The 19,572-nt window shown below is 45.9% G+C and overlaps 1 protein-coding gene across 1 annotated transcript in view; it reads left to right on the top strand.

Annotated features, from left to right (window-relative positions):
- The window catches only part of LOC308151263 (inactive phospholipase C-like protein 2), a gene marked incomplete at its 5' end in the record, with an annotated part of 63,307 nt that extends 45,417 nt beyond the window's left edge, over positions 1–17,890 (top strand). Inside the window, 4 exons of the mRNA XM_080524096.1 lie at positions 1,432–1,635; positions 4,079–4,154; positions 13,979–14,088; positions 17,433–17,890. Of these exons, the coding sequence (XP_080380222.1) occupies positions 1,432–1,635; positions 4,079–4,154; positions 13,979–14,088; positions 17,433–17,741 (699 nt within the window). The 3' untranslated portion in view covers positions 17,742–17,890. The remainder of the gene's footprint in view (positions 1–1,431; positions 1,636–4,078; positions 4,155–13,978; positions 14,089–17,432) is intronic.
- Positions 17,891–19,572: the final 1,682 nt, after the last annotated feature.

Here is a 19,572-nt window from a genome sequence, read left to right on the forward strand (position 1 = left end):
TGGCGCAATAACAACCACACATAAAGTTAGCTTGCGTGCATGCACACACACACAAACACACAAACAAACACGCACACACCAGGGACACACATTACATGAACTAATACTCATGTTATCCCTATTTACCATTCTCTTCCTACTTAACACGAATAGAAGCTTTTCTGTGTGGCTGTGCTTCCCTGGGTCTAGGCTGTTAATAGCGTTAGCTGAGGCTATGCATACAGATGCCTATGTGTGCTGGCTCCCCTCTCTGTCTCTAGGAAGGTCAGCTCCCCAGAATGACAGCACATCCTCCGGGCTGAGAAAAGACTCTTTCTCCTGGGCCGGAGGTCCTGTGGAGGGAGACACCCCTTTCCCACACTACAGAGTGTGTACTGATTCCTAAATACCAGCACCGTACTCGCGCCATCGTTTTTTCCCCTTCCTCTCTCTTTCATTCTGTCTTCTGTTGCTCCCCATCTCTCTTTCTCTCTCTCTTCCGACGTTCTTTCTTCTCCCTCGTCACCCCACTCTCTCATTCTCTCTCTCACTCTCACTCTCTCTCTCTCCCTCCCTCCCTCATTCTTTCCAATTTTTGACTCTTTCCTCCCTTTCCCTTTTTCTCTCGTTATTTTCCCTCCCTCCCTCCCTCCCTCTCTCCCTCCCTCTCTCCCTCTCTCCCTCCCTCTCATTTGGCTGGGCCAGCAGATGGTTCTGTGTGAATAGTGGTGAGGCTGGACCGGGCCTCAGATTCCCATGCTGCAGGAACAATGCTAGGCTGTGCTGTGAGAGGCAGTCATGCAGGGCTGGAGGTACTGGCCACGGCCTGGCTGTGTGGCGGGTGGCTGTTCGGCTGTGTGGCCAGCCCTGGGGAAGTGCGGGGAGAGAGGCTGGGAACAGGAACGCAGTGCAGCACCACCAGGCTGCGGTGAGATGCTTGGCTCTGTGGCCATGCTGAGGCTCAGCGAGCAGGCTGACCTCATGGGAGCCGCTAGGTTTGTTCAAACAACAACGCATTCAGGACAGTTCCTCTTTTCTCAGCTCTGGGAGGAGTGTCAAGATTCACTATCAAAAGTTCACGGACAAGCGGTGTATTGGGTCACAATGCTCTCTGTTTCTATCAGTTCTTTGGGTAATGTGCTAAAAGTGAATTCCCACCGTCATCACTGAAAGACATTTACATTTACATTTTTGGCATTTAGCAGACACCTTTATCCAAAGCAACTTACAACAAATATATTGGTCTATAAGTTAGTGAATCATCTATCCATCAGTCGTCATAAGAGAAAGTATTCTAAGCTATGACCAGGGGCCATTGGTAGTTACAATGCTAGAAGAAGGAAGAATTGCTTTTTTTTGGTTCTCCTTCTACGACCCTGCTGATTTGCTCCACTACTTATTGACAGATTCCCTGGTGCTATGGCTCACCCATGATCCTCTGTGTTTTCCCAGAATGCCTTGGTGTCATTTAAGGAGCTGTGTGGGCTGACCCCGGCGGCCAACATGAAGCAGTGCATCTTGACGGTGTCTACGTGGCTGATGAACAGCGAGAGAGCCCTAAAGGTCATGGTGGACCTGAGTGAGGCCTACCCCACCATGGAGGCCCAGGGGCCCGTCCCCGAGCTGCTGCGCAAGGTCCTCAACGCCTACGACATGGTAAGCTACGCTACACTAACACCACACACTACATTTGACATTACATTCACATTTTTTGCCATTTAGCAGACGCCTATATCCAATCAACTTACAATAAATACATTTGTCTAAGTAAGTGAATCATCATATATCAGTCATGGCAAGAAAAAGTTATCTATGTTTGGGCCAGGGGCCATTGGCAGTGGCAATATAACACGATATCATACACACCTCTTCAGGCAGGCTTATCTCTGAGCCACCCTCCCGACTATTGAATGCCCTGCTGCTGCTGCTTTTTATATTGTAATTTGTAATTGTTTGATTGTCATTTTTTAACTGTTTGACTGTATTTTTGTAACTATGTTGTACGGCGACCTTGAGTGCCATGAAAGGCGCCTTATAAAATAAATGTATTATTATTATTATTATTATTACGAGTGTGCTACCACACTTATCAGTGTACAAGGTTGCACACTGATACACAGAGATACTCTTGTACTCTATGAGCAAAGTACAATGCTACTACTGTATACCACTTAGCGTCAGTGGGGAAAAACATGCTAGTAAATGACATTTTGGTATGCAAGATAACAGACCATGTGCTCACGATGGTACTGTTGTAAGTACTTTGCCCTCCACAGAGCAGTTAATGCTGCTCAACTTCTGCATGGCGTCCCAGCAGGCCGTGTGCATCCCCAGCCGTCACATTCCATCCTGGCTTGTGTCTGATGCGGGAAAGGGCCCTCCTCCATTATTCACACTGCGCCCCACTGGTATAGCCCACCACCATCTTAAAGAGCAAGCAGTTACCCTACTATAATTCCACCCCCCTTACCGGAATATGGTCGTACGTGAAATAGGTCATCACAGAGGGACTCTTAAGGGCTCTGCACACAGCGTGCGATTTCTGTTGCGCGTCAACGTTCCATTTTGAAGTTTGAATGGAAGTCTATGAGAACATCGTAAAACATCGCATCCCAATGCACACAGCGTGCGATGCAATTTCTGTTGTATGTTCTCATAGACTTCCATTCAAACTTCAAAATGGAACGTTGACGCGCAACAGAAATCGCACGCTGTGTGCAGAGCCCTTTAGACATCGTAGAGAACAGGGCTGTGTCCACAGTGTTCAGATCACAGCCAATCCCACTGCTGACACCACCATGCAGTGGTGGAACTCTAAAAGCATCTGTTGTGTTTTTAATTAGTCTTCTCTTTCACAATGCTTACACAGTTCCCTAGGATCACTCTTATGGCAGCATCAACATTATGTTTACATGTGAGGGGCTGAAATAAAGGGCATAAAAGTCTCTCACTTTCACTCCAAGATGCCAAGCCTCCCAATGTCACAGCAGAGGCTGTCCTGAGCACAGGGTCAGTCAGCTGAGTGTTTGTGTATGCTTCCAAAGATTAGTCCATTGGCAAATCCCCCACACCAAGAACAGAGCCTTGTGTGTGTGCATGCGCGTGCGCGTGCGCGTGTGCGTGTATGTGTGTGTGATGGCCAATCCCAGTCATCAGGACATTAGACCACAGCCGGTGCTCAGACATCCTAATGTGGGACAGGGTATGCTGCTCAGCTGACCCAAGACTGAACTGAGTGTCAGCACATTGGAACTCTCTGGTCAGCGCCTCTGAGGACAGACCCAGGCCCAGCCCAGCTCCGGCCCCCACCCCCTGTCCTGTCTGCAGACCAATAGGAACAAAGAACCAGCAGTTCCCATGCAGGCCCACACACAGCGGCCTGCTTCCTGCCTCTGTGCTGCTAACTAAAGTGTGAAACTTCATTAGCTTCTTCCTGGCTGTTGGGGCTTCTGGTGCTGCTGGGGCCGTGCCAGCTGCTGCTCTCCGTCTGTGGGAGGGAATTTGGAGGGGGTTTGGAGGGGGTTTGGGTCTAAAAGCAGCCCTTAGTATTCAGGTCACAGTGGCTGGGTCCGAGCTACGGTTAGCACTGAACTACCAGGGCCACAGAGGGACAAACATTCTCATCCCAGTGTCCTGCTGCACCAACTTGTGACTGGAGCCCTGTCATCACTCCCCACATGCATGCGTGTCAGAGGAGGCTGGTGGAGGTAGGAGTCAGAGGATGGGTTCGTGGTAATGCATGGAATGGTATCAAACCGTCTTCCATTCCATGCATTACAAGCAGCCCGTCCTCCGAATTCTGCCTCCACTGGTGTTGACATGCTTCTGTACCCCCCTCTCATGCCCTACCATAACATGTCTCAGTTTCAACGGTATTTCCTTATTTTCCTTCTGCTATTCATACATTCAGATTTCTCTGGGGTAGATTAGAAGATAGTAATTACAACATTTTCTGTTATAGGAAATAGTTGCATTGTCTTGTAGGGCCTTGAAAAGACTCCAGAGACAATCATATTTTTAAGTCCCCCTGCGACACAGGAAGTGCTGGATCAGACCTAACGTCCTGTCTCTTTCTTTCTCTTCTCCCTTGCTCCTCCAGATGATCCAGACAAGCCGGACACTGATTGAGTCAGCTGACGTGGTCTACTCTAAGCTAACACAAGCCCAACGGGCCGGTAAGGACCTGACTTCAGCACACCCACACAACATGCAACCCTCAGGTCAACCCCTCGCTCCCATCCTGGTCTCTGTTGTTCAGGCTTCATATGGACCTGTCACCTTATTGGAATTGGGTCAGGGAAGGAAATATTGCTTGGAGAGTTCATACCAAAAAACGACACATTCTTGGTCATACTCTCTTATGTTATCAATGGTGTATGTGGTCAATGGTGTATGTGGTATATTAAAACACCATCAACAACAACCTCATCATCATCATCACTGTCGTCCCAATGGACCATTGTGACCCAGGCCTGAGTAGTTAGCTTCTGTGTCCGTGGGCAGGGAACTACAATCCTGAGCCAAGAGGATGGGAGGGCAGAGAAGAGGACCTTGGACAATAGACATCATTTCTCAGAAAGAGCTGAAAGGACTGGACAGTAATAGATCATTGATTGATTTTTATTTGGGTAAAAAGTACAGACAGTACATCCCAGAGGATAGCACATAAAAGTGTACTGAAACACTTGTTTCCAATGTGGTCCTCGTTGGTAGACAAGAACAACAAAGACAAGAACATACAAAAACAATACACCAAGAAACATACAAAGAGCATACAATACACAAGAACATACAAGATACAATCAGAATACAGTTTGTCATTCTTTACACAAAAGTGCTGCGTATCAGTGTGTATGTGTATGGGTAGGAGTGTGTATGACTATGCGTGTGTGTGTAAGGCTAGGTGTACGCATTGTATAGTTGTAAAATCAAAGCCTAATGCCTGTGGAAAACTTTCTTCCAGAGATGTACCATGACCTGACCAGTAAAAATATTTAGAGATGGCGCTACCATAACTGTCAGAGGGAGACTGTTCCATAATAATACCCCTGAATAATAAAAAAGAGCTCCGAGCGGCAGACCCTAGTCACTGTGCAAGAGTGTACACTGGCTCTAGTTTTATGCTCATGCCGGGAGCACACCATCCCAACTTGACTGCTCATTTATGACCCTGAACAAGTTTCAGCTTGAGCTGTTCTACTGGAAACATGTTGACTGCTCTAAATTCAGGTACCCCAATATGGGTTCTGGAGGGAGCGTTCAACATGTAACGGATTGTGTTATTTTGCATTACCTGTAACTTATGTTTTAGCTTGGCTGACAGACCACTAAACCAGGCTGAACATGCATAGTCGAAATGACACTGTATGAGTGCAGACACAAGAAACCTTTTAATTCTTATGTCAAACTCCCTAGTTTTCCAGTACAGAAACTTTAGCTTGTTTGCACTCTTAAGCCCAATGCACACGGCGTGCGATTTTGTTGTCCTGCGACAATATCGCACACCGTGTGCATTGACGTGCGATGCGATATTGTCGCAGGACAACATTCGATTCACACCCACTCACTTCGGTGGTGTGAATGGAGAATCGAATGTTGCCGTGTGCATTGGGCTTTAGCAAGAACTCTTTCTGCAATTAAGACACCTGAAAGGGATTGGTCCAATGTTAATCCGAGATAAGTAACACTTGATCTGGACTCAATGATATCTCCTGCAGTTACTCTGATCCTATCAACTTTTTTTAGGTTTTGATTTGACCCAAATAAAATAGATTATTATTGTCAATTAATCACTCCCTTACCAATTCAAGTTCCCTGCTCAAGGTTTCCTCTATCCCTTTGGGTCCTTTCCTGACACCAGGAGAACTGAATCATCTGCATATAGCAAAAGTTTGTATCCTACATCTGCCGGCATGTCATTGACATAAATTAGAAACAGTAATGGACCCAGAATGGACCCCTGGGTCACCCCACATGTCACCTCTGTGGCCCCTGAAAGGGTCTCCTCAACATCACAAATCTGAGATCTGTCAGTTATTATTACGGTATTATTAAAACCATTTAACTGACATCTGATTTAAACCCAGACACCTCAGCTTAGAGAAAAGAATATGATGGTCCACAGTGTCAAAAGCCTTCTTTAGATCCAACATGACCATCCCTGTATACTAATTTTTTTTCTCTCTCAAATTTGATATGGTCAAATAAGTGTATACTGCATGTGTCTGTAGAAATTGAAGTTATAAAACCTGACTGATACTCATATAGTAAATAATGCCGATTAAGGTAATCATGAAGTTGATTAAAGATAATGTTCTCAATTATCTTAGATGTTATGCTCAAGATACACACTGGCCTATAATTTCCCACCTCTGTCGTACTGTTCTTTTTGTGGAGTGGGACAACTCTAGCCTGCTTTAGCTCTCCATATTTGATTGATATATTTACTATATGAGTAATAAGACTGGCTGTCACCTCTGCACTATTTTTAAAAAACCGGGCGGGAATGCCGTCCAATCCAGTTGCCTTGTTGGCACTGAGTGAAGACAACATTTCCATCACTTGTTCCTCAGATGCATGACACAAATTAAACATATCATCAACAACACCTTTACTTTAATAAAAACCCCTGAGAAAAGATATACCATATTTTCCTGTACTAGCAGGAAGCTTAGAAACAAGAGATGCAGCAATAGTAGTAGAAAATGAGAAAGAAATAAAGAGAGAGCTGGGAGAGAATGTATTGTCAATACTGTTTTTTTATTTTTTCTTCAGTACGTTCTGGACAATAGTCATTCCATTTTTTGGCGTGTGGTTGTAATTGACAAGATCATTTGTACAAAATGGCTCCAAATTAGGGGGCCGATGAGTGGCTTTCTGCCGGCTGTGCGGGCCACTAATTGCTGGTTGTCTGCCTGGCTTCTGCAATGCTGAGTTGCTGCAGAGGCTCATAAATAGGAAGAACAGAAGCAGAGAGAAGAACGAGAAAGATGAATTATGACATGACGTATCGTAATCATTATGATTATCTGTTTACCTCGGAAGGCAAGAGTAGCGAAACACACAGACCGTATTAAACAAACAGAGACACAGATGTAAGCACACATACATAGCTTACGTGTATTCAGGATTACATAGATGTCCATTGAAAACATAAATATGTAAAACATAACCAGAGACTCGCTCGCATGCTTACCAGCCTCACAGGACTCAGTCAGTCATGATGTATGTGTGCGTGTGTGTGCGTGTGAGTGTGTGTGTGTGTGTGTGTGTGTGAATTCAGCAAATACAGATAGCATTGGGCATGCCCATCCAGTATGCCTGGGCTGATGAGCCAAGCCGAGTTTGCTTAACTTTGTAGGGCTCCACAAGGTGCTAGCAGACTGATGCCCTCCACCCCCATGTGGGCAGACTCCCTCCCAGTGCCAGTGTCATGCTGTGCAATTACCCAGGGATGAAGCATGAAAGCTGGGCTTGAATTAGAATGCACCGCCGCCACCGCTGCATGCTTCCACAGCTCCAAGTCTCCATGGCCAACGTCCTGGAGCTGTCTCAGTTTCATCAGAAGCCCTGGGCTAAGCAGGGGTCCCACCCCACACAACGTCAGCCACACAGCTGTGTGTTGGTGTCAGTAGTTGGATGTCAGGGGGTGGGTGATGTAATAGGGAAACATTGAGGTGGGGAACTGGAGCAACAGACAGAAAGAAACCCTGCGGGGCCTCCAACCGCATGCCAAACATAACACTTCTCACTAACAGCCAATCACGAACAGACATGCCCCGCAGCTATCCCTTTCCCCCACCTCTGCTGGGTGAGGAGGTTTGAAAGATTTATATCCACCATGCCTCTGCATCATGGTTTATGCTTTCTGACTAGGAGGCTGTTTTGGTGTTGCCCCGTGAGGCGGGAAAAGAAATATGGAAAAGAAAAAAAGTGTCCTGCCAAAAACAAACACAGGAAGCTGTTTAATTCCAGGCAGCAGCTTCTCCTCTGACACGGCTGGCCTCCCATCAGCCCCCCACTGTTTACCCAGGAGGCACCAGGGCAGGGAGAAAGAGCTACAGCACCTTTGATCAAACCAAAGATGGATAAGTCTAGAGAGAGAGGAAGGGGGCCCTAATTCTCTCTCTCTCTCTGTGTGTGTGTGTGTGTGTGTGTGTGTGTGTGTGTGTGTGTGTGTGTGTGTGTGTGTGTGTGTGTGTGTGTAGATCTGTGTGTATGGCTTTAATAAAGCAGACAGGAAGCGGCTCTGAAGACACCTCATTGGGTCTCTACTGTAGCGTGACACTCTGAAGGCCAAAGGCCAATGAAACGGCAGACGACCATCCATCTCAACATCAGGGCAGTGAGGGGAGAAGGCCTCGATGGTCCAGATCAAACGGCTACTGAGGAGAGAACCTCTTTGATCTGACGGTCAGGTCTGCTGACTGGGACTCTCACATCGTCTGTGGGATGCATTCCAGTGTTTTTATCAGCATGGTTAGCCAATGATAGGAAAGAAAGGAATTGGATGTGAGTGATGAGCTATGATTGCAGAGGTAGGCACCACAGTGTCTCTGGTAGGACAGCTAACCCCGTCGCGGCAGCCTTTGCCCATCAATCCCCACTGCCCCATTCTCCTTCAACCTTCCCTTCTCTGTCTGTCTCCCTCTCTCTCTCTCCCCCTCCCTTCTCTCCATCTCTCTTGCCGTCTCTAACGATCTGTCTTTTTCTGACAGATGTCTCTGTGGACTGAGCCGTGGTGACATGGAGCCTTTTCCATTTCCAACCGGCCTGCTGTGTCACCGTGTTACCCGTCATCTCCTACCTGTCCACCGAGCAGGGATGCAGGCAGAGCTTGTGGCGACTAGGGGAGGAGGAGGTTATCTAAGCCCGCAGGCTCTCCCTGCAAACCCAGCTGTGTGGGCTGCTGGCCTGCTGGTGATAATGAGAGCATGGTTGAAGTTTAGTGTAAGGCCTCACACACCCCACAATAACAGGCTCGCCGCTGCATGTTGTCAACCGCTGGCTCATGTGAGCCATTAGGCAGCCATGCCTTATCCACAGCTGACAAGGCCTCGTCACACCTTGTCATTAAGAGGTTATTTGAAGCCCGTCTCACAGCCATTTGATAGTCAGTGAAAACAGTTTACATGGTAGTTGCATCAACAGTTAAATCGAGAATATCAGAGAGAGGAGAGGGAGAGAAAGTAAGAATTTGAATTCGTGTGGAATTGGCGGTCTAGCTCCTGTGATTGATTGTGTAGCAGAAGGTACCATTTGCATTTAATGGTGGTGTGAAAGCAATAAAAAGGGCTGACAGTGATCGGCACAGAGGTGTGTGTGTGTGTGTGTGTGTGTGTGTGTGTGTGTGTCATGACATGGTCTTGACACCTGCACCTGCAATTTGAGGTGTGAGTGAGTGGTCTTGTCACAACAGGACATTAATGATGTCAATGACATTATGCAAGCTTTGATCAGAGATGACTCATCTCTGTATTGTCAACACATTTCTAACATGCTCAAAAACATTAGAGTGTGGAAAAAACCAAACTACTTGATAAGCAGGGATGTTGTCAGTTGTAGTGATTCTAACTTTTTAGCATCCTGCTGTGCTGATTTTCCCTCATCCCTCATCCCCCTCATTTATGCCCAGTCATTATTGCTGCTAATCAGTTTAATTTGAGCTGTGGCACTGATGTGTTGATGAGGATGGAAAGGTGCTGGATGAACCCCCTAGGCACTCCATGGCTCACTGTCACACATTGCTAATGGGGAACCAGACAGGCAGCTGTGACGCATGTTATGGCACATCCAGATGCTACCCTTGTGTGTGCGTGCCTGCGTGCATGTGTCTTTAGTATGCGCTCTTATCTCTAATGTATTCTCTAGTTGAACATGGCTGCAGTCGGCCACAACGCTGTACAGTACGCAATATGCTGTGATCGTATTTAATTAAGGCTGTATCTGGTTAGTGAATGTCACAAGTCCAGGTGACTGCTTCATGCTGTCACATGTCCTGAGATGTGTGTGGGTGAGAGACAGCAGCAGACAGACGTATCGGTGGAGGAGGAGGTGGAGGAGGAGGAGGAGGAGGAGGTGGAGGTGAACGGGGGACAGACAGACAGACGGACGGACAGACGGACGGACAGACGGACGGACAGGCCATAGTTATTTATTGATGCCCCCCCCCCCACTTCCCCTCCTCAGTCAGATTCTCAGACCACTCTGCCTGCGTTGGTATGGTTAGCAGTCTCTCACAGTGGATTCCATTACCATGGAAATCCGGGGGATAAAGAGCTTCTTCTCTCTACATTGTCAGTGCTATGTGTTTTGTGGTAGAAATCCCCTTCTCTGTTGTGTCCTGTAATGACATTCATGACTGTTGCCCTGCCTAGTGTAGAAATGAAACTCGGCCCTGAGCCTGCCCTCTCCGGTCTCTGGCATGGTTCTCTCTTTGTCCATTGCAACCACACTTCCTCCTTTTGTCTTGCTTTTCATTTCTTTCTTAGCCTTGTTTTTCTCTGTCCTTCCTCCTCTCTTTCACTAAATCTCTCACTCCCTCTCCATCTCCCTATGCCATTCCTTTCTCTCTCTATCTCTCTCTCTCTCTCTGTCTCCATCTCTCTCTGTCTCCATCTCTCCCCCCTACCTCCCTCTCGCCTCCTCTCTCTATCTACCTCAGTGTCTGTGTGTATGGAGCAGATGTAATGTGATGTATACTGCTGCAGTATTCATTACATGGTGAAAAGAGGTCTTGCTGTGCTCTGCAGAGACTGCGTGTGTGTGCGTGTGTGTACATGTGTGCGTGCGCAGAGTGTGTAGCAGAGAGGAGTCAGCAGGGACATCTTGTCGCCCCTCGTCCCGCCTGTCTCTCTCTGAGCACTGACATGCCCGCTCTGCTCTCATCTCTGCTCCATTCTCTCTCCAACTGAGAAGTAAAGCGTGAGAAGTACGCCATGGGGGTGCATTCGGTTTATTAACTCAAATTTCACAGAGTTTAAGTGACAGTTAGAAACAGCAAGTGTGTCGTTGGAGGGAAAGGATTATTAATTGGGAAATGAAATGCTCCAAGAGGTCGTGCGACAAGCTTCCTCAAGTAGTAATTTAATCTCTGGCAGCACTCTGTCTGTCTGTCTGTCTGTCTGTCAGTCTGGCTGGCTGGCTGGCTCCCCACGTCCCCCAAAATCTGCCACTGCTGCTCCTCGTGCCATTAACTAGACTAGATTACGTGAGCCAATCAGCCCAAACCATGTTAAGGCAAGGAAAGGCAAGTTTATTTGTATAGGACATTTCATACAACAGGGGCAATGCAAAGTGCTTTACATGCACTATAAAAAAAAATACAAGAGGAGAATAGTCAGAAAATAAGTGACAAGAATATATATATACTGTATATATTAGAAATAAATAGATAAACATTTAATAAGATAAGACAATGGATAAAAAGACATAGATAAAAGTGTTATGTCTCTCAGAGAGCAGATTTCACAGAGAAGCTGAGAGTGGAGGGGTGGGCGACGGGCGTCCTTGACAGATAAGGTTTCACACAGAGAAGCCAAGGGAGAGAGATTCTCCCCTTTTTCTCTGAAAATGAACAAATAAATACCTGGATGAGACAAAACTTCCTCCAACTAAACAAGGATAAAACAGAGATAATTGTGTTCGGTGCACCTGACAAAAGATCGAAAGTCAGGTCAGAAATCTTGGTGTAATTCTCGACTCCGATCTAAACTTCAACAGCCACATAAACTCAATCAGCCTACTATCATCTGAAAAACATAACAAGAATGAGAGGTTTTATGTCCAAACAAGCCATGCATTTTGTTTCGAGTAGACTTTAGTATTGTAATGGTCTACTAGGCCTATCTAAAGAGGCTGTTCGTAAATTGCAGCTCATCCAAAACACCGCTGCTAGGGTCCTAACAAAAACGATCAGATCTCCTCCCACCCTATATTCCAGCAAGGCCCCTATTGTCAGCTGAGACTAATCAGCTAATAATTCCATGAGTGAAAACGAAGCACGGTGCAGAAGGAAGCTTTTAGTCACTCTAAAGCTAAAAACCTTCATTTTTTTGCAACAGTTATGATTAAACACTAACACTTCCATCCATGTCTTGTTATTCATTTATATGATCTTATTCATTATCTTATTAAATGTTCTTGTCATTTTTATTTCCATTTTTTTAATCTGCTTACTATTCTCCTCTTGATATATTTGTTTTATGCTGTATCTAAAGCACTTTGAATTGCCCCTGTTGTATGAAATGTGCTATACAAATAAACTTGCTTTGCCTTGATATGGGTCTGTAGTTGTTCAGTACAAATGGGTCTAGGCTGCTTATTTTTGTAAAGGCTTGATAATTGCAGTTTTCAGGGTTTCAGGAAAAATTCCTGATGAAAGGCAAGTGTTGATTATTTGTATTAGTTCACTTGCCAAGCAGCTAAATATGTTTTTTAAAAAGCTTGTTGGCAGGACGTCAAGGGCACAGGTGGATGGTTTAAGATGTCATGATTTCATCTAGAGTCTTCTAGTCGATGCTGTTAAATTGTGACATGGTTGTTATATCAGCCCTATTTGGGATTGTCAATGGAGACATGTTTTTCATACCTTGACAGAGGAGATAATGACTTTAATGGCTTATATTTTATTGTCAAAAAAGGATTCAAACTCATTGCATTTACTAGTCGAGAGTTCTTGAGCAATGGGTGCTGAGGGATTTGTTAGTCTGTCAACAGTATTAAAAAGGATGCGGGCGTTATTGATATTATTGTTTATGATCTTAGAGAAAAATGATTGTCTCGTGCTTCTTATTTCTATATTAAAGTTTTGAAGAGTCTCTTTATAGATATCATAATGGACTTGAAGGTTTGTTTTCTGCAGTCTGCTTTACGACATTCTCTTTTTTGGGCCTTTATGGGTGGAGCAGTTCTTCAGGGAGCTTTTTGCTTACTAGAGATGTATTTGGACCTAATGGGTTAATGGGTCAATGTTTTTTGTAATTTTTAAGTTGAAGTCGTGTAGAAGGTCATTTTCTGAAGGTTGAAATAGAAGTTATGGTGGGGGCCAGGGAAATGGCCTCTATAAACAGAGCATTGGTGTTTTCATTGATGTGTCGTTTGGAAATAGTTTCAGACATAGTTTGAATAACAGGAAAGATAGATATGTCAAAGAATATGCAAGAATGCTCAGATAGGGCAATGTCAATTACAATAACATTTGAAATATCTAGCCCTTTGGTGATGATAAGGTCCAGAGTGTGACCTCAATTATGAGTCGGAAGTTTCACATGTTGTTGAAGATCGAAAACATCTAACAGGACAGAGAGTTCTTAGGCTCTGTTGTCCTCTGAGTTATCTACATGAATATTGAAATCACCAGCAATGATTAAACCATTAAATGCAGTAGTAATGATGGAAGTTCATTGAAAAATATAGAGTTTTGAGGTGGTCTATATAAAATTAAAAAAGGATTCAAGGGGAGCATTTAAAAATAACTGAAAGATATTACAATTATTAAAATTCTCTGAACAATGCCTGTTTGCAGTTAAAACTGTCCCTGAAAAAGGAGGTGATTCTTTCTTATGGGATCTAACATCTAAGCTTCTAAAATGTTGGGGGGGCTGACTCAATAAGAATCGGTGCCTTGTTATCTGTGGCTAGCCAAGTTTCAGTTACAAATAAAAAATCAAGTTCATTGGAGCTAATCAAGTAATTAATTAAGAGAGACTTATTAGCTAAAGATCTAGCATTAAAAAGGGCTAGTTTAAGTAGGTTTGTGTCTGGCCTCAGTGCAGGTTGTGTGTGACAGAGTACAGAGATTAGATTTGATGAACTCTAGTCTGGAACCCTGAAATATTCTGCATTGGTTCTACAGTATATCACACATCCGGGGGAAATCACAGCAGAGCTAGATCTGTCTAGGACGATCACTCATATAATTTCTGCTGGGTGAGCTTTTTTTTTTACTGCCAGTAAATGAAGAACATAACTTTCACCTTTCATGTTTGTGTTTGTCCAGGGTTGGACTTCCATGAGGACCTGCACCGCATCGGGGTTAAAGAAGGACTGAAGGGGAGGAAGCTGCAGAAGGCCATGGAGAGCTACGCCTGGAACATCACTGTGCTGAAGGTGAGGCTCCATCGACAACATTGCTTTAGCTAACAGATTAGAGCATTAAAGGCTTTTTTTTTCTTATCTTCACCTTGGTTTGCGTGACGTCCCGAAGTTATTGATGGTTGGTTATTGATGTGCGTGACCTTGGCAGCGTCCCTCTTTACAGTAGGAGGGATGTTTCAGCCCCCTCAGTTCCTCCACCCCCTTTGAGGATACATGGAATCTTAAAGACAACTCTTGGGCTAATTGCATCTCCCTTCATTCTTTAATCCTTAAATCTCCTAATTAATTGGTCGGTGCAGCCTCCAGCCACAGTTGTATTTGTGGGCTCCACTAACGAACATGATGGCACAGGATAGGATCGCACCAACGTGTCTTTCGACATGCACAGTCAGCTCTGTTTACCTGTGCTACACCAGCGGGAAGTTCAACCCAGTGGACGTCCCCACAGGAGGGCCTTCAACATCACACTCTCCCCTCTGTCCCCCCTCTCCCTCTTCTCTCTTCCCCCCACCCCCACACTTTCCCCTGCCTGTGACGCACGCAAGCCCACGATCAGATAAACCTGCCTCAACACCCTCGTTCTGCTGCCTCAATGAATCATTCATTACCTGTGGTAATACCCACACTGATAAAGCACTAAGCTCGGGCCACTACACGTCACACCGTCACTTAATTGCCTGCCGGGCCAAATGAGGAAAGAGCGAGAATGTGTATTCCATCTCATCTCAGTTCATCTCACAGTAATTATTTTGGATTGAGTGAAGCGGTTCCCTCGTAGGGGTCTCTGCTAGTGCAAATCATGACCGGGGACACATTAATACTGTGAGGTCTAGTCTGCACTATCAAATAGGATGGACACTCTCTAAAACGGGGGGAAATTATAGAAAGATGGCCCATGGCAGTAGAAGTCACTCAAATGCAAATCTCCATTTCCGATTCACCTTGAACATTTTGATCAAAGTCTTTTACACAATAGATTTACTTGACCTGTTTTGTGGATGTGCAGCAGCCTATGCCAGACTGATCGTACTTAAGCTTTCATTTACCTTATAGAATTTGAGGACTTAACCACTTAAGAAGCCTTACCGCGGGGGACACACAGATCTAATACTCCTCCGCCCCCGTCTCCCTCCCGTTTTCTCATTTCTGTATGGTAAGGTAAGGGTACAGAGTGTCTCTATCTCCATGGCGCTCATGGGCACATTCTTACACGGTGCTGAACATGTCAGAACGTGTCTGTCTACCAAGCTTGGCAGCCTTGCCCAGTCCAGTCACCCTACCAGTCTACTTCTCCAGTTCTACAGCCCGTAAGCTCCATCTCTGCCACCATCTGCCAACTCTGTCTGCTGGACGGTGGGAGGCAGGAGGAAGATAGATAGAGAGATGGATGGATGGACTTTGAAAGAAAGCCTGCCAAGAGAACATAAGTCTGATGACATTATCAGATTGTGGAGATCATTCCCATATCTCCAGTCACACCAAAGCCACGATGGGATTGTGGAGATCATTCCATATCAATTCACACTGAAGACAATTTGGGAATGTGGAGAACATTGTATTGTACAGTCATTAACTAAGCAGTGATGTATTATTCAGTCACAGTCTATATTGAGTTTATTACCCTGGCTATGTGAACCAGGCAAATCCCCTGTCAGACTACTCACTAGTCTAGACACTACTTTGCAGCTAACTCTCGTTTATGTGATGTTCCTCTCAGCCAAGTCTATCGATAGAAAGATCAAAATATACATCCTACAAACGGGAAGTTGGATTACAGAAATGAGAAAATACAGGGATCTGGATTGGTTAGCCTTAGCTAACCCTCATTGGACTGCTGCTGGCCAGATGTGTGGATGAGTGTACCCGACTCTCAGCCCATACTGATTTGGTTCTGGTACCACAAGCTAAGCCAGCTTCTACAGGCGTGGTTCAGGCCCTGTGTGAGTCATCGCTTTCATAATTCATGTGTTTCATATGATTTATTCATGTTGGATTAGGTGCTAAGGCTGTCCAGGTAGGGAGTCCCTCTCCAAGCATTAACATCACATGGGATTTTAATAAGATACATTTGTCCCGGTCCACTACCTTCGCACACCTCTGCACTCCATGCCAGTCTATTCTGTCTCCCTATGGCCATGGGAACATAGTCATCTTTAATAGACCTGCACTGCACTGGACCTGCTCCTTGGCTTAGCCAACATTCTCCCATAGGGATGACTGGCCCTGTTACTGGCCCTGTTACTGGTCCTGTTACAGGCCATGTTACTGGTCCTGTTACAGGCCATGTTACTGGTCCTGTTACTGGCAGGAGGTTTGTGCTGAATTTAGCGAGGCTGTGTGGGAGCTGTAGAGAGTCAGGGAGGGAGGGAGGGAGGGAGGGAGGGGCGGGGATGGGGGTGGTTGCCTAATAGGTGGGTTGTCAAGGGATATAGGTGGAGCAGTGACACAGAGGTTGGAGCGGGGGTTTGTGGAGAGGATGAGCAGAGATGAAAGGGAAGTGAAGGGGCACATTGGGTGGGGTGGGGTGGGACGGTAGGGGTTGTGGAGGGCCATAGAGATGGTAAGGCTGGTTGCAGTCCCAGACGCCCCCCCCCCCCCCACACACACACACACACACACACACACACACACACACACAACATGGCTGCAGTTTCCCACTCTCTTAACTCAGAAACCTAGGCAGTTATGGAAACTGCCCAGATTGACTTTACAGCGCCATAAAGCGGGATGCCTGCCCTGACCACTTCCCTCCCCATCTGCCTCAGCCTGCTCTGGGCTGCTCCTAAAAAGAGTATGAATAACTTGTGTGATCACTTATCAACAGATGACTTGTAAAGGGGCTCTCTAGTGCACTGACGAACCACAAAGGATTCCACGACAGAACGGGTTAGGACTGCTATCTGCTGGCCAACGGGATACAGTACAGTACAGGAGCTGCCATCTATTAATGATTGCTGCCTGCTTTGACAGGTCTCCTTTGAGAGAGAGATTTTGTATCTCAGTGGGTTTGGTATCTCAGCCTTTGTTGTAAAAAGGTTAAAAACATAAATAAGAATTACATAGTTGGTAAGAATACCTGAGCAAACTGTCATCTGAATGCCATAGAGCTGTGAATAACATCTGCACACAGGAAATAGTGGGGAGAAATTATTTCCTCCATTTCCCTTCCCACAATATAATCTGATGTGCGTGCGTGGGAGTGTGTGTATCAGATCAACAATGGCTGAAGGTGACAGCTGTCACATACCTGAGTGACAGCATATTGATTCCATAACGATTGCATCTCTCCTAATGCTGTTTCATCGCTCTCTCTCTCTCTCTCTCTCTCTCTCTCTCTCTCTCTCTGTGTGTCTCAGGGCCAGGCAGACCTCCTGAAGCATGCTAAGAGTGAGGCGTTGGACACACTGCGTCAGATCCACTGTGCGGCCCAGTCCTGTGGCCTCAGTAAGAACGGAGCTACCTCCCCCCAGGTCCAGGACCATCCACACCAACTCCAGCACTCTCCACAGCAGCCCCAGCTCCAGGCCCAGGCCCAGCAGCCCCATCCCCTGTCACACACCCAGGCCCAGTCCCAGGTCCAAGCCCTGGCACAGCAGCACAGGGCAGCAGGCCCTCTGGACACCATCTCTGAGTACAAGACAGGCAGCGACACTGGATCCTGCTGACCCGCTGCGTGTACCTGCAGACGAGCCTACCCAAAGAGGGCCAGGGCAATAGAGAGAGCGAGGGAAGGAGAGGCAGAAGGAGTCAGAGGAGAAGCAGAAGGAGAGGGAGAGGGAGGAGATGGAAAGAGAGATTGAGAAGGAGTGGCAAAGCCAGAGGGAGGAGAAGAGTGAGAAGGGGAGAGATGGGGGTGGAAAAGAAAGGGGGAGGGGGAGGCAAGAAAAGAAGGGAGACACGAGTTTAGAGTCAGTCTGGCAGTTTATCGTTTGTTCAGTCAGTCAGTCAGTCAGTCTGTATGCCAGTCAGTCAGTCAGGACTGTCCCATTATCTTTCCTTCTGGCCAGTGCCAGTAGCAGGTGTCTCTACCATGCTCGCCGGCTCTGTGGGTACAGGCCTTAGATTCCCTCGAATAGATGTTCACCTTCAGCCTTCCCTAGAGCCCTTCTTCCTCTCTCCCTGCTCCTTCTCCTCCTATATGTTTCGTCTTTCCATAATCATGTCTTTACATGCAGTGCCCTGAGCCTCAAAACCCCTCTTCACCCATCACCTTTCAAGCCTTCACACTTCTCAAAGAGGAGGAGGCCATTATGAGTACACAAGTAGAGCAGCTCACACGGACTCTGAGCTCTGTAGGAACCATTGAGGGCTGTTACTGCACAACCTTGGGAGCTCTGGATCCGGACGACTGCAGCTCTGCAGGCTTTCATTTTACACTGACGCGCTTGCTCCCCCTGCTGGAGACTACTCCACATGACCTTGCACACCTGCACAGTGGCGTTAAGATCTCCTTTTTTTCTTGCATCACTCACAACATGGTTGGACTGACTCTGCCTGTACTGTAGGGTCTCCCTGGCTCCTCTCCAGGAGCTGTGTGCGTAACGTCACGTGAGTCGCTGTTGTCATCCCATGGGTGGAGCGGATGCTCTGCTCTGATCCGCCCATTAGCTCTGAGGCAGAGCTCACCAGCGTGTTGACTGGAACAGTCTAGGGTCAAAGGTCAGCCGTCAGAATTCTGCTGTCCATCAATCACCTCCACAAAAAGAGAAAAATATGATTATATATAGATGTAATACTGTATGTTAAAGTTATGAAGGGACACTTAACTTTTATCTCTGGAAATTCTCCCTGAAACTAAACATCCTGTTAATTATTTATATTATGATTATTGTTATTATTGTTGTTAGTTATATTATTACAATTATTTTATATACATTGCTTCTACATATACAGTGACTTGATGCCTATTGTTCTGTGGTGCAGATCAGGACAGTGATGGGAGATGGGGATGTCATTAGAATACGAGGGTCAAACAGTAACCTGAATTGTGTTTCACTGCGAAGTGATTGTGGATTCTGTAAGAGCTCCTTGAAGTGGCCCATTAAAACTGGCTTCATTGTTTTTCCTGCCTCCTCTCCTTCACTTCCTGCATTTCCTCACTACCTTTTACTATGTCTACAATTATGAATGAGCATAGGAATATGTGCTTGTTGCGTTGTTTACAATCTGTTTGTTTGTGAGCATCTGTTAACTGTTGAACTGAAAATATGTATTTTAAGATTGCCTCTATTCTCCAATCCATTTTAATTTATTGACATTATTGAGTGGAATGTGCACTCTTACTCACCTGGGGCCTCATTTATAAAGCTTGCGTAGCCACGTTTTTGAGCGTATGCAAGCTTTATAAATGAGGCCCCAGGTGAGTAAGAGTGCACATTCAACTCAATAATGTCAATAAATTAAAATGGATTGTAGAATAGAGAGCTCATTGCAGGCAATCCTAAAAGACATATTTTCAGTTCACCTCTTCTCTCGTCTATATAATATCTATGTTCC

Source organism: Nansenia antarctica, assembly GCF_963989245.1.
Source record: "Nansenia antarctica genome assembly, chromosome: 2".
Lineage (NCBI taxonomy): Eukaryota > Metazoa > Chordata > Actinopteri > Argentiniformes > Microstomatidae > Nansenia > Nansenia antarctica.